The 24,385-nt window shown below is 37.7% G+C and overlaps 1 protein-coding gene across 7 annotated transcripts in view; it reads left to right on the top strand.

Annotated features, from left to right (window-relative positions):
• The window catches only part of rgs7b (regulator of G protein signaling 7b), a 151,157-nt gene that overhangs the window by 61,783 nt on the left and 64,989 nt on the right, over nt 1–24,385 (top strand). For 6 of the 7 annotated variants that reach the window (XM_046854590.1, XM_046854584.1, XM_046854588.1 and 3 more), the window contains one exon: nt 18,865–18,961. In XM_046854590.1, the coding sequence (XP_046710546.1) occupies nt 18,865–18,961 (97 nt within the window). Of the gene's footprint in view, nt 1–16,952; nt 17,049–18,864; nt 18,962–24,385 lie in introns of all 7 variants that reach the window. The other variant, XM_046854589.1, reaches the window with a different exon arrangement.

The following is a 24,385-nucleotide window of genomic DNA, read 5'->3' as shown; positions in this document are numbered from 1 at the left end:
GTCTTCACCTTATTTACATTTATGCTACTTGGCAGACATTCATATCCAGAGAAATGCTTACATATACCTTATTTGTACAACTGAGCAGCTATAGGGGTAAGGGCCTTGCACAGGGGCCCAGGAGTAGCTGCTTGGTGACTGGGATTAGACTCATGACCTTTAGATCCAAAGTTCAATACCTTAACCACTTAGCTATCACTTTATTTCACATTCATACTCAGGCCATGATATTGAAAAAGATGGCAAAAAAAAAAAAATTTACTAAACATTATAGTTGAGCCTAATCCAAAGTATTTCACTTTTACACTAATCCAAAAGGAACACACTTATTGAACAAAAGTATTGGGACACCTGACCTTTCCAGCCATATGTGGTTCCCCCCAAACTATTACCACAAAGATGGAGGCACATAATTTAGTATGTCATTTGATCTAATAGCATGATTTTTTTTATTTTTCTTTAACTAGGAATGTTTACATCGGTTGAATGGAAGATCTTGGGGTGGAGTGGCATATAGACCTCAACCCTAATGAACATCTTTGGGATAAATGAGAATGTTGACTGCACCCCAGGTCTCCTAACTTCACCTACATCAGCACCTTACTTTACTCTCAAGAAATTTCAAGAAATTTCCCCACTGTGGGATGAATAAAGGTATATCTTATCTTATTCACACTCCAAAATGGAGCCTCCTCCCAGAAAATATTATAAATTGGACTAAATGTAGAATGGGATGTTCAAAAAGCACATAGGTCAGGTGTCCACAAACCTTTGTCCAGATAGTGTACATTGATTGATAGATAGCACTGTATTTGCAATTTTTCTGTAGAGTATTTCAAACCTATGTTAATGATGCAGTGTGTATTCTGAATAGCAAGCACAGTAAACAGAAAATCAATCATTTATTATCTAATTTGCACTTTGATAGTACATTGTTCAGTTATTTGATTTACATTGAGGTTATCTTCCAAAGGCTTTTTCTCAATCAGTGCTGAGGTTTTGTTAAGTGGCCTAGAAAGAAATCAGCCCGAGGCTTGCTCCTTTATATTTCCTCATCTTAATGTATTTACTCATGACCTTGGGTGGTGCTGTTGTTCTGCTTACATAAAAGTCCAAAATAATAAGAACTCCAACTCCCAGCAATCTGCATTGCCAAATTCCATAAATGTGGAACATCATAAATATTAAGAGGTTTTAGTGCTGTTTGTACTACTCCTACATTATCCTAATTACATTGTTTGATTCTATGCTTTTTTAGGTTCGTCTTTTGCTTTGTTCTTCATCTGGGAAAATCCTGAGCATGTTGTGTGTTAATCTCCTGACCCTTAGTCTGACTTTGTTTTAGATTATTGGATTACACTTTGGATTTGTTCGCCCTATCTTCATTAACAGTATCCTAACGCGCATCTGCATCTGTCTGAACTTTGATTATATGGCACTTGCTAGGACATTTAATGTAGGAATCCACCAAACCTGTCTGTGGTGTTACCTCGCATCAATTAATTTACTTTTTATTTGTATAGCGCTTTTAACAATGGGCATTGTCTAAAAGCAGCTTTACACAGATAATGCCATAAACATTGGGCATCAGCTTTACACAGATAATGCCTGCATTGGGGTAAAAAAAAGTTGCCTCAGAACACACTGGACAGACTACAACTAGACAAGAAGTGTCTGTGCGTTGGTTTTTTATTCTATTGTTGTTCACTTTTGCCAGTTAATTTTTTTCTCCTGTGTTCATTCGCTACGCTGAATAGTCAATCGGAGTTCTCTTTCTAGCCGACGAGCTCCGTCGTTGATTCGACATGAAGAATTGGCTGCAAAACAGCTGACGCTATCCGACTAGAGCCAACAGTGCGGAACACACCGGAAAAACTATAGCTGACCGACGCTTGAAAAACACTCCAACATTGTCCTACGTGCACAGTCATTTTGGTGTGTCCCAAACTTTACACAAAGTGTCACCTTTTTTTATTGCTTTAAAAAGTCAGTCAGATTCCAAAAATGTGTTCAATAACAAAGAACACACTTTTCAACTCAAAGCTTTCTCTTTGACCATGCTCGGTAACAATGAGTACAGAGAGAGTTTCAGTATGGAAGTATGTCCTCTAATAGTGTTGGGTTCACGCAATATTTAAACTAGACATGGATAATAGAAAAAAGCAGTGAATTAGAACAGACTTATGTAGAAAACTGGTCTAAAAGCAGAGTACGAGGTACATTCAGGGTGGATGTAACAGCATCTCTGCAGTTTGGCTGTCGCAGAGCGAGAAATCATGGCTGTGCTCTTTTCCAGTCTGCTGGAATTTATATCTATGTTACATAAATATAGTGACACATGCGCTAGTAGAAGTGAGTCAGCATTGCGATCCTTCCATGTTCTGAATCCATGTCTGTTAAGCAGAAATGTCCTTAATTTCCGGAGAGGATTTTAAACAGCCTGAGTCAAATAGCCGCAGTGTTACACAACACCAAGAACAGCCTCTACCATCGCCATTAAGACAATTCAGAGTTTTATATACAACATGATGCAACCTTTCATATTTAAAGTGTTTATTTGGTGTGTACTGGTCAGTAGTAATTCTGCCTTGGCTGTGAACTAAATACAAGTGTATATATATTTACTATATATGACTGATCTGTTGGCAGTTAACTTAATTAGTTGAATAGAAAATTACCTTATTTATATTAGTTATTTATATTAGTTTTCTATGTTCTGTTAAAATGGTAAATATGAGTTGATGAAATTTGCAAATAGCATTATGCTTTCATTTACATTTTACACTGTGTCCAAACTTTTTTGAAATTGCAGTTGTACAACGTCATCCCATAAGGGAGTATGTTCTTTGTAGTGCTGCAGTAGATGTTCAGGAATAGTTTCATACTGAAAATAACCCCCCCCAAAAAACAGGTGATGTTTTTCCTAATCTTTTGTTTGGAGGGATTCTGTTCTCACTGCAATCTCAGATTCCTTGACTGACAGGAGTAGAACAAAATGTGGCGTACAGCTGTTGTAGCCAAGCTACCTCATGTATCCATGGCCATTTTCTGGCTATTTCCATCTGTTATGAAAATCTGCAGACCTTTATTTCACCAAACAGTTCTTGTTTATGTCTTAAAGATGCTGATTTATGTACAATGAAGCAAAGCAGATCTAAAATTTGGATTTGAGAAGGTTAAAACAAAATTAAGAGCAGAAGAAGAAATCAATATAAATGAATAATATAGATCAGTGCTATGAATTCAGTGGTGTTTATTATAATTAAAAAGTGAGCAGCTTTTAAAATCTTTAAAGCTCATCCAGATCTTATTATCCCATAATATGGTTGCAATAGAATCACTTTTCTGATTGTAACACAATATTATCTGGCTCCATCACCAACACTGGCCCCATGTCACAAGTTAAACCCTACCAGAGTAACATGACTTAGTGAATCACCGCTTTCGAAGCAACAGAGCATGATTATGATGATAGTTTTTTAGGCAAGCTGTAGCTGTGGAAACTCTAGGACATCAGATATAATTATAGTTTATATGTGCACATCCTGCAGGCTAAGTCCTGTCCACTTCAGATTTATTTTTACATGAAGAGACCTTTTTACAAAGCACTAATCATTTCTGTGGGTTTTTGAACAATCCCTTGAGTGCTTTTCCATTGACTGAGCTCTTGTGTAAAGCTTGTTTTTGGATGTTTGTACCTTTTTTTTTTTTTTTAATCCAGTATGTAACTAATAGCTTTATATTTCTTGCGAATTTTTCTTTTCCAAGGTCCTGACTCAAACAGGATTACCAGCTGTGTCTTTTTAGAGCAACAATGGCAATTGAGTATGAAGAGATAAAGATAATTAGTTTGAAATGTGCAATTTTAGCAAACCAGAGGAATTTTTTCAGCATGGGCATTTTCAGACTCCCTGTAGACCAAAGTGTGCAACTTTGCAGCTGGGTTTTGCTTGAAATGCATCCTGTTGAGAGAACATCATATTGTAAGGTGAATTATTGTGACTAATCCTTTGTGCTACATGGGCATGGGGTTGAATTCTGTTAGTGAAAAGAATGTGTTTCTCACCAGGCATTTGGAGTTCTTATATACTAGAATGGTCAGTTGCTTGTAGGGCTGTGGGAGCTAGAACGACTGGCAGGAGTTGACCAGAGTACACCTGCAAACAAAGGCTTGGGTTTGGCATCAGGGCTAATCAAATAGAAGAGTGGTATTTTCATAAAGATTGTTTTTTTAAATATTGAGAAACTGAAAACACCAGCATTTAAAAATCATTATTGGATTAAAAACATCACCATTCAATTGTTTATTTTCGATGAAAATTCAGCAAGAGTAATTCAGAGTAGATTAGGGTATTTATTAAAACTTCCCATGGGGAAATTTGGCAACTGGGGTGATTAAGAATTATCATTTCTAAGACTAAGACTTAAAAAGTGCATCCAAAAATCACAATTACCTCATATAGGAAAGAATATACCTATAAAACCCTATATATTTATTCAATATATGGACAAAAGTTGTGGAAACCTGACCATGCAGAAGCAGTAGCTTAGTGATTAAGGCTATGGGTTACTGATCATAAGGCCGGGGGTTCAAGCCCCATTATCAGCAAGCAGCCACATTTTGGGCCCTTAAACAAGGCCCCAAACCCTCTGTGCTCCAGGTGTGTGGTATAATGCTGACCCTGCTCTCTAAACCCATCTTCCTAACATCACTGGGATATCTGAAGCAAGAATTTCACTCTTCTGTAATGTATGTGTGACAAATTCTTTTTAACCATCCCATTCCACATAATTTCCATTTTAATCCCTAGTTATAAAACCCTCCATTCTTCTTGGAAGATGTTTCACTACATTTTGAAGTGTGCTTGTGATTTGTGGTTATTCAACCAAAAGTGTGTTAGTAAAGTCAGGTACTGATGTAGGTGAGTTGAGGAGGCCTGGGGGAACAATCAACATTCACATTCATCCCAAAGGGTTGATGTCAGAGCTTTATGGCAGGCCACTCAAGATCTTCCCCTCCAAACTATGTAAACAATATCTTCATGGAGCTCACTTTGTTCACAGGGGCAGTGTCATGCTGGATCTCAAATGCACGCAAAGACATCCTATATAACTATGTGCCTCTAACAGTTTGGGGAAGAACCACATCTGGCTTTGAGTTAGATATCCAGATACTTTTGTCCATATAATCCATACAATAGACATCTGATGAACAGTTGGGACAGTTTGTGTATAAATATGTAGAGTAGTTGTAACTAAAGTCATAAGTAAATGTAAACAATGGATTAAATGTAAATCACATTGGATTTTATTGTTTCTCAAAAACAAAAGAAAAAATCTTTCAGAAACCGATTTGGCCTTATTCTGGAAGTTCTTAGTGATATTAAACTTTACTGTCCGATATCTGATACGAAATCTTTTTACTCTCCTGACAGGACGATGAATTAGTGTAGAGCCCTAAGAGATTTTTGCCCCAGCTGTCAGATGATGAAAAATTGTCTTGGGTAAAGAACACCTTGCAGCAAACGTTGTTTTGTTTCTTAGCCTGAGGGAGCATGAGAGCCAGGAAAGGCACTTACAGCCTGAGTATACACAGACATTAGAGCTGTTAGATACATTATGATCTTATTGTTAAAGTAACAATTTAGACAAAAAAAAAGTTTGATCATTTCATTATATTGCCAAATGCATTGAGGTAATTTTGGCTTTCTTTCATTTTGTACTGCACATACAGGTATAAGCTGTTGTTGTACTTGTACTTTTTTCAAGTTTGTTCTCTGGTGCATTAACAGTGCTCTGTGGATCTATGTATAATGCACTACAGTTGTACAAATCATTTCAGACAGTGTAAAAACCTCTCCATAAAAAATAGAATTGCAAACATTGAGCATGGACAATAGACAAGAAAAATGGCAAGTAAATATAACAATAGTCTGTAAGCAAAATAAACACACTGAGCAACTGAAAAAGTGGCAGCATTGAAAACATTGTACACACATGGACATGCAGTCTAATATAACTAGAGGATGGGTTCCCATTGAGGTTCCTCTGGGGTTTCTTTCGCATATCATTGTCTCACCGAGTTTAAGGATTAGAGACAAATTTATACATTTACATTTATATTTTTAATCTGTAAAGCCACTTTGTGACTTTACTGTAGTGTTAAAACACTAGACAAATACAATTTAACTGAATTATATATGCTTTAAATAATGACATTCAAAAAATCAAGTTTAAATGTAATATACAAAATTTAAACTACCAAGAGCTATAAGTAGCTTTATACATTATAAATCATCATCATCAACTTATTCTTTCGGCTGCTCCAATTAGGGGTCGCCACAGCTGATCATCCATCTCCACACCACTATGTCCTCTACATCTTCTTCTTTCAAACCAACTACCTGTATGTCGTCCTTCACCACATCCATGGACCACCTCCTTGACCTTTTTTTTCCCGCCTGCCTGGTGGCTCCATCCTCAGCATTCTTCTACCGATATACCCAATTTCCCTCCTCTGCACATGTCCAAACTCAACCACTCCTCCCTCACCTTGTCTCCAAAATGTCCTACATGCGCGGTCACTCTAATAAACTAATTTCTAATCCTGTCCATTGTCGTCACTCCAAAAGAAAATCTCAGCATCTTCAACTCTGCTACCTCCAGTTCCACCTTGTGTCTTTTACTCAATGCCATTGTCTCTAAACCATACAACATTGCAGGTCTCACCACAGTCCTATAAACTTTCCCTTTCACTCTTGCAGATACTCTACTATTACAAATCACTCCTGACACTCTTCTTCACCCACTCCATCCTGCCTGCACTCTTTTCTTCACTTCTCCATTACTTTACAGAGTTGACCCCAGGTATCTAAACTCCTCCACCTTTCTCCTTCACTTCCCTCCCTCTCATTCACACACATGTACTTTGTCTCACTCCTACTGACTTTCATTACCCTTCTCTCCAGTGCGTACCTCCACCTTGCCAGGCTCTTCTCAACCTGCTCCCTGACCTTATCTTTCAACCTGTCCATTACCATTGCAAACAGGAAAGGGCTCAGAGCCAAACCTTGATGAAGTCCAACCTCCACCTTGAACCAGTCTGTCGTTCCTACTGCACACTTTACTTCTGTCACACTGTCCTCATACATGTCCCGCACCACCCTCACATACTTCTCTACACAACTGACTTCATCATACAATACCACAACTCCTCTCTCCACCCTGCCGTACGCTTTCTCCAAATCCACAGATACACAATGCAACTCCTTCTGACCTTCTCTATACTTCTTCATCAACATAGAGTAGCTATATACATGTCATATGTAATTTTACAGCATAGTAAGATTCTTTTTTTTTTGTATATCACAGTAATGATACTGGGTCATCTGCGATACAGCCCCCTGGAGCACAGAGGGTTATGGGCCTTGCTCAAAGGCCCACCAGTGGCAGCATGGTGATATTGGGATCTGAATCACCGAACTTCTGTTCAATAACCCAGAGCCTTAAACACTGAGGTAGCATTTTAAACACAAAATTCTACCTTTAATTCAATTTAATAAAATTTTATTTGTATAGCATTGGACATTAGATAGTAGACATTGTCAAAAAACATCTTTACAGAATTATACAGATTGTGTATATACATTTTAGTGTCATAAATTTGTCTGTATAGGTTAATCCCTAACAAGCTACCAAGTGGTAACAATGGCAAGACAAAACTTCCTAAAAAACTTTCAAAACCTTGAGAAGAACCTGACTCATCTGGGTAACACAGAGTATCCATTATTATAGTTCATCATCATTATTGAAGTGATCAAATGTTTACTGTTGGACACTTGAATAAAAAGAAATATTTCATAGCAACTGTAGTGACCAGCCACTGTAGCAAACCGTCCACTCTAATCTCAGTTCAAATCCATCTTCATGATTGATGAGTTTAATAACCCTCCATAGTAATCGTTAGGCTGTTCCATAGATCGTTAGGCTGTTCATGTGGAACCATGCTCAGCTGCAGCGAATGGCCTTCTATTGAAGAGAACTCCATCCATCAGGATGGACCAGGCAGGTCTGGAGAGCAGAGAGGGGCAGGATCACTGGTATCCAAGGAAAATGTGAAGAGAGAGAATGAGGTGGAGAGTTAAAGAGAAATGTGGATTATTAGGATTATTATGGATTATCCTAATTGTTATGTACACACCTTTACACTTCAGGTCACATCATCTCCAACCGTATTCTCTGATATCACATTGTACATGCTGCTGAGGAAAAAGTTTCAACTTTCAAGTTTCATCCATTTTTATTAGATAACACGGTGTCAGAAATCACATCAGCAAGTCTATCTGAGCTCCTGGACATCTAATATTCATTTGGTTCGAGTAACATGTTGAATTACAAATGAGAGGGTAAAAATGGGCATGGTGAGGAAAGAAAGAGAGGGAGATTAATGGAGTGTAATGGAGAGAGAGAGAGAGAGAGAGATGAGGAAAAAATGAGGCAGGGAGTCTTGCGAACATAAAACTTTTAAGCAAAGTCATCAGAAAGGTTAGATTAAAAGTGAGCGAGACTCCAAGCCATGAAACGGCCGTTCTGAGACGGAGGTTGAAATGTTAATACAGATTTAAAATAGATCACAGAATAAATGGAAAGGTTACAATTCCAATCCATTTGATCATTAAATAGCTCCAAAAATTTCCCCAGGTGTCTCAAATGTCCCACGTCATGGAAACATTTGAATGTATGAAGTGTGATGCAGAATATGTATAGAATGTTTAACTATTACAATGCTTTTTAGCATGATTAACATATTTACACAGACAGACAGACAGATAGCTAGATAGATAGATAGATAATTAAAATGTTGTGAAATGCCCATGAACCATAATATATACACAGTGGAACCTCGATACTCGTAACCTTGACACTTGCGACCTTGATAGTTCACGACTTATCATACTGGACAAACTTATCGTAAGTTTTTTTTTTTTTTTCTTTTCCAAAAGGTGTTTGTAAAAATTTGATAGTTCAGAGTAACATTTCAAAACAGGGTTTGAATGTTATTATTGTATTATTAATTTAAAATAGTAAATAAAACATTTATGACAATTAATTCACAATATTTGTTGAGTTTACACTACAGTACATGTACAATTCCTTTTGAAAAAGAAACCATCAAAAGGAGAAAGTCAAAACCTTGCGATTTCTTGTTACTTGCGAGGGTCATAGATTATAACCCCTGTGAGTATCGAGGTTGCACTGGTTACACTCTGTACCCAATAATGACAAAGTGAAAAAGGATTCTAGAAATCTTTGTAAATGTTTTTTTTTTTTTTTTTCTTCAATAAAAAACAGAAAAATCCATATCAAAAGGCCCTTCTCCCCCAATTGCTCAGTCCTGGTTGTCCCCAACTTCTTCTATTTGAAAATTATGGAGCCCACTGTGCTCATGGGAATCCTCAGTGCAGCAGCAATTCTTTTTTGGTAGCCTTCCCCAGATCTGTACCTTGCAACCATCCTGTCTCTGAGCTCTTCAGGCAATTCCTTTGACCTCATTGCTTGGTCTTTGCTCTGATTTGCATTGTCAGCTATGAGGCCTTCTATGGAGAGGTGTGTGACTTTCCAAATCATGTTCAGTCAATACACTTAGACTATAATGAAGGTGCAGAAACACAATTTAATAATTTGAAGGGGGTCTGAATACTTTTAAATGCACTGTATAACTGAAATGGTTGGGCAAGATAATGTCATAAAGATAAAATTAAAACTTTAAAATCACTTTTAAAGTTTCTTTTTTGATTCTATGTTGTATTTATTGTCCAGTTGTTATTTCTGATGTAACAAGATTATAACCTCGATCAATAAATAATCTTTCTATCCATATGACCTAAATGATATGTCATCTGGTGGATTAAATCAATTGGTTTTGCCTAAAAAAGACATGAAAAAGGTAACTGAAAACTAACAGCTGTATTTTTTTTTATAGATGTTTATGCAGCAACATCCTGAACACATATATATATATATATATATATATATATATATATATATATATATATATATATATATATATATATATATATTACATTTGCAGCGTTTAGCAGATGCCAGTGTCCAGAGTGACATATAAAAGTGACATACAAAAATTAATGAGTCTCTATTAATTAATAAATCTACACTGGTGTGGTTGGAACCAAATCATTCTACATTATTCTACAGGTTTTTTTTTAACAAAGCAAACTTAGGAAGTTTAAGTGATTCAGGAAGAGGTAGCTCTTCACCCGTAGTTTGAAGACAGCCAGGGACTCCAATGTTCAGACATCTAGGGGAAGGTTATTTCACCACCTTGGTGCCAGAACAGAGAAGAGCCTTGAAGTATACTTACCTCTTCCCCTGAGAGAAGATGGTACTAGTCGAGCAGTGCTGGAGGATCTCAGGCAGCATGGTGCAGTGCAATGAGTGATGAGGTCTCTGAGGTAGGAAGGGTTAGGGTGGTCCATTTTTGGCCTTGTAGGCAAACATCAGTGTTTTAAATCTGATACATGCAGCTACCGGAAGCCAGTGGAGGGAGAGCAGCAGTGGGGTGGTGTGGGAGAACTTGGGGTCAAGTCACAAGTCGTGCAGCTGCATTTTGGATCATTTGCAGTGGACAATTAGCGTTCAGACGAAGACCTGCCAGCAGAGAGTTGCAGTAGTCCAGTCTTGAAATGACAAGAGACTGAACAAGCACTTGAGCAGCTCGTGTGGATAGAAATAGTCGAATCCTTCTGATGTTAAAGAGAAAGAATCGACAGGAACATGCCGCATTAGCAACATGTGAGGAAAAGGACAGTTCATAGTTACCCCAAGGTTGCGAGCAGTGGCTGAAGGGAAGAGCAGAGAGTTATGAAGAGTTATTCTGAGATCCTGACCTTGTGATGAATCACCTGGGATGACCAGCAGTTCGGTTTTGTTGGGGTTAAGTTTTAATTGATAAGCACTCATCCACGAAGATATGTTCGCCAAGCATGCCGAGATCCGAGCGGAAGCTGTGGTATCTGAGGGAGGAAAAGAAAAGTTAAGTTGAGTTTCATCAGTATAGCAGTGGTAAGAAAACCCATGTCGTCACCAAGAGAGTGGGTATAGAGGAAGAATTTTTATGACTGACAGGTTTATAAATGTTTACAAATGTTGAACGCCTAATGCTAGTTGAGCTGTCAAGAATATCTATCCATCCATCCATCCATCCATCCATCCATCCATCCATTCATCCATCCATCAATCCATCCATCCATCCATCCATCCATCCGTGTAAATGCAGTTATGAATTAATATAAATTCAGTTTTCAATACAGTAGGAGGAAATGGTCATATTTATTATTGAAATTCAACTGTCATGATGAAAAGGTCACTACAATGTCAGAAACTTGGAAATGTTCTTATGCAATTATGCCATTTATTTATCCATCATATCACACTGCTCGCAATCACTAAGAGCTGTTGTTTATGCAAAAATACTTACAGGAATATTCAAGAATTCTTAAATTTACACCTAATCGTGCACGATTTGTGGCATATGAACTATTTTCTCAGCCAATTATTTTTTAAATGGAAAAACGTGACTGGAAACCTTTTCTATGCAAATGTCAAATAGAATGAAAGTCCAAATACATGTATTAAGCAAACCAGCTTTGCATTTCATCTTCCTCACAGGTGTCTAGATGCACGTTTGTGAAAAATCTGACATATGCTAAACATGTGTTGGATAGAGATTAGATTTGATACGAATGCTAGAATATTCTTATATTCGGAGCAGAAATCGTGCATCACGCAACGCTAAAGAGATAAACAGTATGTTAGAGCCTTAATCACCGAGATAAAGAGACTGTTTAATATTTATAATGCAGGTAAGTGACGTGCGATTAAACACTCGCGAGTCTTCCTGATGCCAGAGCCATTAACGTTGCATCAGACTAACACGGAGGAGGATGAGTCACCCAAACAGCCCGCTCGTGTTTAAACTGTCAAGAGTGTGAGGGATTATGTTTATTACTCAATAAATAGTCTGTGTGTATGTCAGTGTTTGTATGTGTGTGTGTGTGTGTGTGTGTGTGTGTGTGTGAGAGTGAGCTTTGCTTTTTCTGATTCATTTTGTATTTAAGAGCTGTTTTGCTCTAGAAAAAAAACGTATCCGTATAATGAGAGTGCGGAATGTTGCTGCACAGACATGAATAGGTTTTTAATAGCGGATTGTCTTGCAAAAATATTTTTATTTTGGTTTATGAAATTCAGATTGCAAATAGAAAGAGACAATCCCCGTCTGGAAATATCAGCAGTGCAAATGCTAAATAAACTATATGGACAAAAGTTTGTAGTCACCTCATTAATAGATTTGTGTTCTTTTTTTAGTCTCCATTTGCTGTTATAATAACCTCCACTCTTCTAGGAAAATGTTCCACTAAACTTTAGAGTGTGCTATTGGAGATTTTTGTGGTTATTCAGCCACAAGGTTTTTAGTAAAATCAGGTATTGATGTAAGTGAGGTGAGGATTGCTGGGGTGCAGCCAGTGTTCCAATTCATCTCTATGCCATTGGGATGAATTGCCACTACTATTACCTCAGACAGAGCTCTATCTCAAGCCACTTAAGATCTTCCACTCTAACCCATGGAAAGCATATCTTCATGGAGCTGGATTTGTGCACAAAGGCATTGCCATGTTGGAGCAGATTTGGGTTTGTTTAATTGAATGCTACAGCATCCAAAAAAGTCCTTAACAATTGTGTGCCTATAGCTTTAAGATACCAGTTTGGAGATGAACCACATATGGCTGGAAATGTCATTCATACATGTTACTACACATGAAATTAACAATTATCACTGCAGTGTGACTGATTCTTCTGCCATTTAAGATCCTCAAACACTTTGAATATTTCATGTTTGTTGTTTTTGCAATTTATTATTTACTTTATTTGGATTTTTGTTGAAAGGAAATCCTTTATTATTCATAAAAGAAACAATTTTATTTATTCATTCAAATAAGTTCTTTTTTAGGTTGTTGAGTTTAAGAAGTAAAATGTAAACTAACGGTTCATTAAGTTCAATTATGTCTTTTAGAAAACCAATCATTATTTGAATAATTTTCCATTTTGTGAATTTGTAAACAGTAATGAGCGAGTTATCTGCTCTGCCACACCTGATTCAGTTCACAAAGAGCTTGATAATTGCATGGGCCAGCTGAATGGGGCCGGTAGGAGCAGAGGAACGTTAAACTATGAGTCCTTTCAGAAGCAGAAATTATTTCTGTTGTCCTCTTGGGAGTGTGTGGGAGTGTGCCAGAATGGAAATTTGAAAGATTAGATAAGATCGCAAAGGAGTCACCTGAAAGGGAATACCAACATGACAAAATGCATAAATTATCAGGTCTAATGGCAGGAGAATAAAGGAAATATTTTCCAGAGTTAAAATATGACTATTTTCAGACATTCTGCTTAAAATTAATGGTTCTACAAAAAGTCCCAAATGTTTATTAAATTGATTAGTTCCTTTAAATAAGTGACTATTTACTTGAAGAAATTAAGTAAGTTTTTGTGAAATAGTTCCTATTTGGTGATATAATAAACTCCTGGAAAGATGTTCCACTAGATTTTGGATTGTGCTCGTGGAGATTTGTGCTTATTCATCTACACGGGTGTAGTAAAGTCAAGTACTGATGTGGGTGAGGTGAGAAGGTCTGGGGTGCAGTCAGCATTTGAGGGTTAAGGTCAGAGCTCTATGGCAGAGATCTTCCACTCCAACCCATGTACACCACAACTTCATAGAACTGGCTTTGTTCCAGAGGGACATTGTCATGCTGAAACAGGTTTGAGCCTCGTATTTTAAATGAAGGGATATTTCATGCTACCTCGAACAAAGACATCCTTTACGATTGTAAACTTCAACTTGGGGTAACAATTTGGGAAAGAACTTCATATAGCTGGAAAAGTCAGGTGTCTCAATACTTTTTTTTATATGGTGTAGTTTATTATCTGAGTAATAACCTGAGGAAAAAAAGCTTTTATTTATTTGACAACAGACAAACTCAGACATTGCTAACATGCTAGCTATTTTAACACAGGGTACCAAATTAGGGCATAATCTTACACTTAATTGGTGCTAAAATTTGGCGATTGTTTTATACCGCAAAAGTCCGCAGGTAAAAGTAGTTTTATTTTTAATGCATTTACTGCTTTTTTCTGCTACTCTGCTTTTTTTTTATTTCACTTGCTTCCCTTTTGAACGTGAATGAAAAAGAAACAGGAAATTAACAAACGTAAATTTTTATTTGAGTTTGACTTTTTGTGTAAATGATGAACATGAACAAGGAACTTTTCAGAACATAGAATATCAACTGGAATTATATAAAAACAAGCCAAGGTTTAGTTGTGTTGTCTGTTCATTTCTTTAATAATGAAGAAATATCTGTAGCACTCAGTGATTCTCTGTTGTCCTGCACTGCTTCCGAACTTGTGCCTGTACATCGTTTTTATTACATTTTAGTTGCCATTGTTGCTTTTGTGCAGTAGATACATAACAGTTTATTTGTTTTTAGTAATTTATTTATTCATTCATTTTTTTTTTTTTTACATTTTAAAGACCATTCTGTGGGAGTCCCTCGAACGATTTTACCGCCCGCACCCGCATTCTCCAATGAAACTAGTTTGTGTTGGGACCCGCGGGACTGCAGGTCTCTAGCTGGAATACAGTGTAAAAAGGCATCGTTTGGACCAGGTTTGCTTGTTTACGCCGAGCTATTATTCCTACAGTGTTCACCTGAGGCAGATGAATGGTGTTTCGCTGACTGAGTGTGATTAAATATAAAGAGGTGAAAAAGTTAATCTCTCAAAAGCCTACAATGATTGAACCTATCTGTCTTGTGTCCAGTCTCCCAGAATGCAGTGCATTAAATAAGATGACACAAAAGGACAGTGCATTTGTAGCAGCAGTGTCTGTCAGCGAATGACTCTGTGTGTGTGTGTGTGTGTGGTATTGTCCGTGCACTGCCGCTGCTTCAATTCATAAAACAATAAAGACTCCAGTGCCCCAGGCGGTTTGTTTGTGTCCCCTTTTAGAGCATTTTGTGTGAAGCAAGAATAGCAAGTAAGTAGTTTAAGCAGCAAGGACAGCATTATCCCTGTGTGCGTGTGTGCGTGTGTGCGTGCACGAATCAACTCTTCAACTTCATAAGAACAATAAATTGTGAAAATAAAATGAAAATGCTCCCACACGTGAAGACAACAGCCTATCAAATGTTCAGGCACGGTTTGAAACAATCAAATTTCTAAAAGCAGGGGTTCACAAAGTAGCATCCAGGGAACCACATTAGTACACGGAGCATGGCCAGGTGGTCTCTGGTGCCTTTAATGTACTTAAAGCATTTAAAAAAAAAAAAAAAAAAATGAATGAATAAAAAAAAAAATACTTTCTCTTCTTTCGTCTGCTCCCATTAGGGGTCACCACAGTGGATCATCTGTCATTGTTGATGTTGGAGAGTTAAGTGGCCGAATTAAAGATGGCTGAAGAAGCAGTGGGGAAACCAATTGAGCAGCTTTAAAAGGAAAAGACTTCTGCTAAAATCAGTTTTACTAGACAAGTTAACTTCCTCAGGAGGGGAGCTAATAGACTACATACATCTGCCTCTTTTAAACCAACCACCTGCATGTCTACCTTCACCACATCCATAAACCTCCACCTTGGTCTTCCTCTTTTCCTCCTTCCTAGGAGCTTCATCCTCAGCATTCTACTTCCTTTATACCCCATCTCCCTGCTTTGCACATGAACAAACCATCTTAATCGCACCTCCCTCATCTTGTCTCCAAATTGTCCTACTTGTGCGGTCCCTCTACTAAACTCTTTTCTAATTCTGTCCATTCTCGTCACTTCCAATGAAAAGTCAGCTCAGGCTTGCTCATCAGGCAGAGATACACATCAATTAAAATACGTAAACCTCGTTCTATAATTCTTACATTCTGTAAAGCTTATTTGAGACCATGTTCATTGTTAAAATGCAATCGAAATAAAATTGAATTGTATTTACTTTTGCTGCAGTGATGTGTTTGGGGGACAAGGACCAGGACAATGATTCAAAAGTTTGATGTAAAATGAACAGGTCTGGATTCACAGATAAACCTCACAACAACTGTTTGAAGCTCATCAACATTGACTGGAAGAACAGTGACCTTTTTCCTGTTAAATACTGCTTGCAAGTTCACTGATAAGACTTAAATATAGCATGTCATTCGAGGGAAAGCTGTCATATCAATACGATTCTCATTTCCTGACCAGTTATTTGTTGCTAAGACTATTAAAACCTTCATATTTTACCATTTCTTTTACCAATTGTTCCTGATAAGTCGTGTTCTGGAATAGAACGGCATATAGGAAAGTAAAAGACAAACTGAATAAGGGGAGCGGCAATAATGTGCAAAACAGTGTGTATCTCTAATAAGGTTTGGCGTGTGCAGATCACTCATATGATAACACTGAATTATTCATTCTGTATTCATGATCAGTTTCTCCTCTTTTCTGATAGGCCTGATTGTCTAAATCTCAAGAGGACATGTTTTTCTCACAGCACCTGACAAATTAAATTCTTTAACGACTGCACGTTTGTATAACATGTCCATCTCTTTCTCGGCTGATGAGCGGGTTGGGCAATTTCTGCCATGTAGAATGAATATGCTGAACGATTACATATAATTACAGAGAGAAGTAATCGTGTGATTACACAGAAAAAGAGCTTAATTAGGGAGTGTGTAATTATCTTGATTGTTAATGACGTGATACTATAAAACACTCAGTTGTCGGATTTAACTCCGTCTCTCCTTCTCTTTTCTTCAATACACGTTTCATTTTCTCCCCACGTCTCTTTAGTTCTCTTCTTCTCTACTCTGATACTCTGAACCCAATTTTAGTAACATTGTCGTCTTTTCCATTGCAGATGGAGGACATTATTGCTCGGATGCAGGACGAGAAAACGGCATTCCCATTCGCACAGTGAAGAGTTTTCTGTCCAAGATTCCCAGTGTGTTTTCAGGTGAGTTACAAAAGACGTGTGAAATGAGCTTGTGATCGTCTGAGACTTAATATTATTCAGAACAATAAATTGTGAAAATAAAATGAAAATGCTCCCACACGTGAAGACAACAGCCTATCAAATGTTCAGGCACGGTTTGAAACAATCAAATTTCTAAAAGCAGGGGTTCACAAAGTAGCATCCAGGGAACCACATTAGTACACGGAGCATGGCCAGGTGGTCTCTGGTGCCTTTAATGTACTTAAAGCATTTAAAAAAAAAAAAAAAAAAATGAATGAATAAAAAAATACTTTCTCTTCTTTCGTCTGCTCCCATTAGGGGTCACCACAGTGGATCATCTGTCATTGTTGATGTTGGAGAGTTAAGTGGCCGAATTAAAGATGGCTGAAGAAGCAGTGGGGAAACCAATTGAGCAGCTTTAAAAGGAAAAGACTTCTGCTAAAATCAGTTTTACTAGACAAGTTAACTTCCTCAGGAGGGGAGCTAATAGACTACATACATCTGCCTCTTTTAAACCAACCACCTGCATGTCTACCTTCACCACATCCATAAACCTCCACCTTGGTCTTCCTCTTTTCCTCCTTCCTAGGAGCTTCATCCTCAGCATTCTACTTCCTTTATACCCCATCTCCCTGCTTTGCACATGAACAAACCATCTTAATCGCACCTCCCTCATCTTGTCTCCAAATTGTCCTACTTGTGCGGTCCCTCTACTAAACTCTTTTCTAATTCTGTCCATTCTCGTCACTTCCAATGAAAAGTCAGCTCAGGCTTGCTCATCAGGCAGAGATACACATCAATTAAAATACGTAAACCTCGTTCTATAATTCTTACATTCTGTAAAGCTTATTTGAGACCATGTTCATTGTTAAAAATGCAATCGAAATAAAATTGAATTGTATTTACTTTTGCTGCAGTGATGTGTTTGGGGGACAAGGACCAGGACAATGATTCAAAAGTTTGATGTAAAATGAACAGGTCTGGATTCACAGATAAACCTCACAACAACTGTTTGAAGCTCATCAACATTGACTGGAAGAACAGTGACCTTTTTCCTGTTAAATACTGCTTGCAAGTTCACTGATAAGACTTAAATATAGCATGTCATTCGAGGGAAAGCTGTCATATCAATACGATTCTCATTTCCTGACCAGTTATTTGTTGCTAAGACTATTAAAACCTTCATATTTTACCATTTCTTTTACCAATTGTTCCTGATAAGTCGTGTTCTGGAATAGAACGGCATATAGGAAAGTAAAAGACAAACTGAATAAGGGGAGCGGCAATAATGTGCAAAACAGTGTGTATCTCTAATAAGGTTTGGCGTGTGCAGATCACTCATATGATAACACTGAATTATTCATTCTGTATTCATGATCAGTTTCTCCTCTTTTCTGATAGGCCTGATTGTCTAAATCTCAAGAGGACATGTTTTTCTCACAGCACCTGACAAATTAAATTCTTTAACGACTCGCACGTTTGTATAACATGTCCATCTCTTTCTCGGCTGATGAGCGGGTTGGGCAATTTCTGCCATGTAGAATGAATATGCTGAACGATTACATATAATTACAGAGAGAAGTAATCGTGTGATTACACAGAAAAAGAGCTTAATTAGGGAGTGTGTAATTATCTTGATTGTTAATGACGTGATACTATAAAACACTCAGTTGTCGGATTTAACTCCGTCTCTCCTTCTCTTTTCTTCAATACACGTTTCATTTTTTCTCCCCCCCCACGTCTCTTTAGTTCTCTTCTTCTCTACTCTGATACTCTGAACCCAATTTTAGTAACATTGTCGTCTTTTCCATTGCAGATGGAGGACATTATTGCTCGGATGCAGGACGAGAAAAACGGCATTCCCATTCGCACAGTGAAGAGTTTTCTGTCCAAGATTCCCAGTGTGTTTTCAGGTGAGTTACAAAAGACGTGTGAAATGAGCTTGTGATCGTCTGAGACTTAATATTATTCAGAACAGTAATTGAATTTTTGCTGTCCATCATACAATTTTTGATGAACAGCGGGTATTACGCAACAAGGTGGTATACTTTTAGCAGATATTTCCGACTAGAGGATTCCACAGAATTGTAGCTTTTTGAGGTAAATGATGTTTATAATTTTTATAAGAAATGGCCACAAAAATGTTTAAAGCCACTAGTTGAGTCAGATATCTATGTAGAACTTGTGGGAACTATTGTAAGGGAAGTGGATGGTATTGCATGTAAAGTGTCTCTAATAAAAATTAGACGAACAAATCACAATCTAAATAAAATTACAATAAAAAACAATCACAGCAGCTAAACAGCACAAGATCAGCAGATATGAATAGGCAGAAACAGGATGAGACTAATGATGTAAACAGAATTAAAAGCACGGTCGGCAACAAAAAAAACAGTGAAAACAAACGGCTTGGTAAAGTCAGTGGAACTGAGCAAACTTTGCAATATTCAGAGTCGATTTATCTGTGTACCTGATGAGGAACACCTGACTTTTGACCACTGTAGACTGTGGGAGCTAAAGTCCGTGGGAGCCATGTTTGGAAGTCATGGTGGTTGTTAGATGTTCTGCTGAAGAGTTTGCTGTGACTTGATGAAACTTTATTGTATACTTGTTTAATTGCTATCTCAATAAATTTGAATATCATAAAGTTTATTTATTTTAGTAATTTAATACAAAAAGTTATATTATAAAAAGGTATATTATATTGATTCATCACACACAGACTGATATATTTCAAGTGTTTATTTATTTTAACTTTGAAGATTTTGGCTCACATTTCAATCAAAAAAACATTTTTAGTGAATTGTTGGCCTTCTGGAAAGTAAGTTCATTTACTGTATATGTACTCAATACTTGGTAGGGGCTTATTTTGCTTTAATAACAGCCTAAATTGGGCGTGGCATGGAGGTGATCAGTCTGTGGCACTGCTGAGGTGGTATGGAAACCCAGGTTTCTTTGACAGTGACCTTCAGCTCATCTGAATTATTTGGTCTCTTGGTTCTTATTTTCCTCCTGACAATACCCTCATAGATTCTCTATGGGGTTCAGGTCTGGTGAGTTGCTGGCCAGTCAAGCACACCAACACCATGGTCATTTAACCAACTTTTGGTGCTTTTGGCAGTGTGGGCAGGTGCCAAATCCTGCTGGAAAATGAAATCAGCATGTCCATAAAGCTGGTCAGCAGAGGGAAGCATGAAGTGGACCAACACCAGCAGATGACAAGACTCCCCAAACTCAATTCAATTCAATTCAATTCAATTCAATTCAATTCATTTTATTTGTATAGCGCTTTTAACAATGAACATTGTCTCAAAGCAGCTTTACACAGATAATGTGGTGATTAAATGTAAATATGTTCTTTGTAAGTATGTTTGTCCCTGATGAGCAACTGTGGCAAGGAAAAACTCCCCGAGATGGCATAAGGAAGAAACCTTGAGAGGAACCAGACTCAAGAGGGAACCCATCCTCATCTGGGTTGCACCAAATGTCCATTTGAAGCATTTATGCAAAGTTGCGGGGTACAGTGATGATGATCAGAAGCAAACTGCACTCCCGAGTCAGTGCAGCAGACCGCCGACACCAACTACAGTCCAAATCACTCCTCAAAAGCACCCGTTCTACTCCGGAATTATATGGAACCACCCAAGGTGTTGATGAGAGACCGTCCCGAGCTGCACAGAAGTGTGAAGATCCGAAGATCCATGGAGGGGAGAGGGGCAGGAACAGTGGTCACTGGAGCCTCAGGAGCATGTTTAACTCGACCACCACTGACTGTGCAAACTTTACACTGGAACTCAAACAACATGGATTCTGTGCCTCTCCTCTCTTTCTCTGACGTTGTCCCAAGTTGGGGAGTGGCTCGACACAAGGAATATGTCAGTTGTAGCTCATGGATACGTCTATGCGTGGTGGCTCTTAAAGCTGCAGTCCACTCTTGGTGAATCTCCCCAAATTCATGAATAGGCTTCAGTTCACCCTTTTCTACCACATTTTTTCCTTCCATTCAACTTTCCATTAATGTGATTGGATACAGCACTCTGTGAACAGCAGCTTCTTTAGCGATGACCTTTTGTGTCTTACCCTCTATCTGTCTTGCCCCATGATTGTGTAGCCTGAACCAGACTGAGACACCATTTAAAGGCTCAGGAAACCTTTGCAGGTGTTTGGATTTAATTAGCTGATTAGAGTGTGACACCACGAGTCTCCATTATTGAACTTTTCACAATATTCAAATTTTCTGAGATACTGAATTTGGATATTTCATTAGCTGTTAGCCGAAATCATCAAAATGAAAAGAAATAAACACTTGAAATATATCAGTGTGTTTAATGAATCTATATAATATATGGGTTTCACTTTTTGTATTGAATTACTAAAAATAACTTTTTAATGACATTCAAATGTATTGAGATGCACCTGTAGACGTAAGATTAAAGTGATAAAGGGGAAATATTTGCACATCTTGCAGCTTCATTTATTTAAATTTTGCATCCTTATTGAGGATTTTGCATCTTTTTCAGTAAAGTGAAACTTGTTCCTTGGATATTTTTTAATGCAAAGAAGTGCATGGCGGACCTCTGAACCATTTCAGTGAGAATGAGTGCTGTCCTCGTAGCTGTGCTCTGTACATTTACAGTATGTAATAAATATCTAAATACAAGGTTTGTTTCAGCAAATCTTTTTTCTTTACTTGCCCAGGAAAATTTAGCAGAATGTACATGAATGAAAATGTGAAAATAACACACAAAAGGTTTTGACCATCATTCCCACAGGACCTTATGCATGAAGATGATAGATAATATTAACAGACTTTTCAAAGTCAATAGACTATATCACTTGCTCCTATCTTGTAAGGTTCTAGCTGGGGGTCATTCAGTGTGGATGAAATCCCACAACATATTATGCTGTCGGTTCTACAATTTATCATTTTTTATCTTGTAGCCACAAGACAGTTAGTTTGTAGCATCAATATGTGAAATTGGTGTCTCAATATATTAATTTGTGGTTCTACCTCATTGAAAAATAACCATCATGTCAACTTAAATTATTTGAATTTTACTCCAAAATTAAATGCTTGGTTAACATTGGCTACTTGAATGGGTGAATCAATTTTTAAATGTACCTTCCTAATGATCAGCGTGTTGAACTAGGTGTAAACGTCATCATATTTTCAGGATTTAGAAGTGGTTTGATTTAAAGGAATTGACCACAAATGGTAAATTGTCAAATTTACTTTGGTCAGGAAGTGATACATTTACATTTTTCTGGGACAAACCCAAAAGGACAAAATATGAATACCAACAAATCTTTTAGTTGAAAATGAACGATAATAAAACACATGCCCTCCTGAGGTTTCCTGTGCCACCATTCTCTTGCTAACTTTTGCTGCAGTAAAGCGTTTAGGGAGGTTTAGAGGATAATAATAATTTAACTTACACTACATTGCCAATCATTATTTTCCAACAACAGCACGTCTACCAAGAGGTTTATTCCTCATTAAGACTTGCTAGGGAAAATGTAATAAACTATTAGTACCTGCTACATTATTCAGCACACAGCTTCCCTCATGCTGTTTGCTTTTAAGATTCACTTTTAGAGAAAAAAGACATTTACATACAGTTGCAACATGTACCGTAATTTCCGGCCTATTAAGCGCACCCAAATATAAGCCGCACCCACTGAATTTGACAGAGATTTTTATTTTGAACATAAATAAGCCGCACCTGTCTATAAGCCGTCTACATTGAAACTAATGAACTTTACACAGGCTTTAACGATAGACAGTGTCTGTTACACGGCTTGTATCTAAACAGTAGCCTACCAAGAAAGTCATTGTTCACTGTCTTCCTCCTTCCTTTTACAACTATTTCTCAGTTCTCAAGTTTTTCTTTTGACATCGTCGTGCGTTTAAAAATCACCATCGGTGAATCTTTTCTCCCGATGCCGTGCAGCTCAGAACACAGGTGCAGTGCGTTTTTTTCATGCCCGGTTGTTTTCAGCGTGACGAATGATTTGCATTTCCTGTAGACAGTCCGAGTGAACAGCAGGTAAACCGTCAGAGGAACCTCATCCATATTTATGATGTGGTGCGGCCCGATTCAGTGTGAGCGAATCTGATTTAATATAAAGAGTTTCATTGGTTCACCTGAACCCGTTCTGCAATTTCATTGGTCTAATGTTATAGGGCTCAGTTGTTTGGCTTGAAGTTTGTGAAACCGGGAAAAAACCAGGAAAAATCCATAAAAAAAATTAAGCCACGGGGTTCAAAACGTGGGAAAAAAGTAGCGGCTTATAGTCCGGAAAATACGGTATATATCTGATGCAGGATTCTTAGCTATAATGTTCTAAAAGACTGCAGGGTCGACTTTTAATGTCCTTAAAGTCAGTCCTACAGCCTGTTGATAGCAAAATGATGGTACAGTATGCAGGTACTCAAACTCAACCCACAACCATGACAGTGACTTTAATTTATCCAAATAACCTACTACGAACATCACTCCCAGAGGCTCATGATATCTGATCTCTATCTCCATTTTTACTCTGAGGTATAATTTGCCTTGCTTTCACATAAATTCCCTGTATCTTGTGTGTTCCTTCGCTCTCTCCTGCTAGCTGTCCTCTTCATTAGCGTGGCTAGTTAATGGCTCCTGTGTGGGTCCACTCCATCACCTCTATTAGGATCTACTGTTCTGTGCAAGCTAGGTTTATTTGACCGCATAGACATGATTGTCACTTTATTTTGGCTCTAATGGCTTGCAAGAGATTCAATGATCCAAAATCATAGCTAAAAATATTTGTCTTCGACATTTTGATATTTTTCATGGAGACTAGAATTTATATTCGGAATTACTAGGAATTGCATTTTTAATGATTTTGCCAGCATTTCTGTGCAGGATCTCTTAGAGCTTTTGGCAGCAAATTAATATAATCAGGTAGAGCTAGAGTAAACAGATTGTGTGTTCTAATGAAGAGGTGATGGAGAAGCCACACATGGAGCAGGCTGAGAGCACATGAACCCATTAAATAATCATGCTAATGAAGAGGGCAGCTAGCAGGGGAGAGAACAGGGTGAGGATTTTGCTGGCACTTGCAGAAAAAAGTCTAAAAACAGGGAGGATGCTGGACTGATAGCAGACGCTAAACTTCTAAATAATCTTAGGATAACATGATTATTAAAAAAATAGTATGATTTTTAAAAAAGAGTATTGCAACACATGCAGATATTCATTTAAACATGCCAAATTACCTTGTGTTTATGGTAATGTTATGCTAATTGTGCCATTTTCAAACAATTTCAAACTGTGTGTCTGTGTGTTGTCAAGTGGAGTGACACAAAT

Source organism: Silurus meridionalis, chromosome 7, assembly GCF_014805685.1.
Source record: "Silurus meridionalis isolate SWU-2019-XX chromosome 7, ASM1480568v1, whole genome shotgun sequence".
Taxonomy (NCBI): Eukaryota; Metazoa; Chordata; class Actinopteri; order Siluriformes; family Siluridae; genus Silurus; species Silurus meridionalis.
This window is presented reverse-complemented; position numbering and strand designations above follow the sequence as displayed.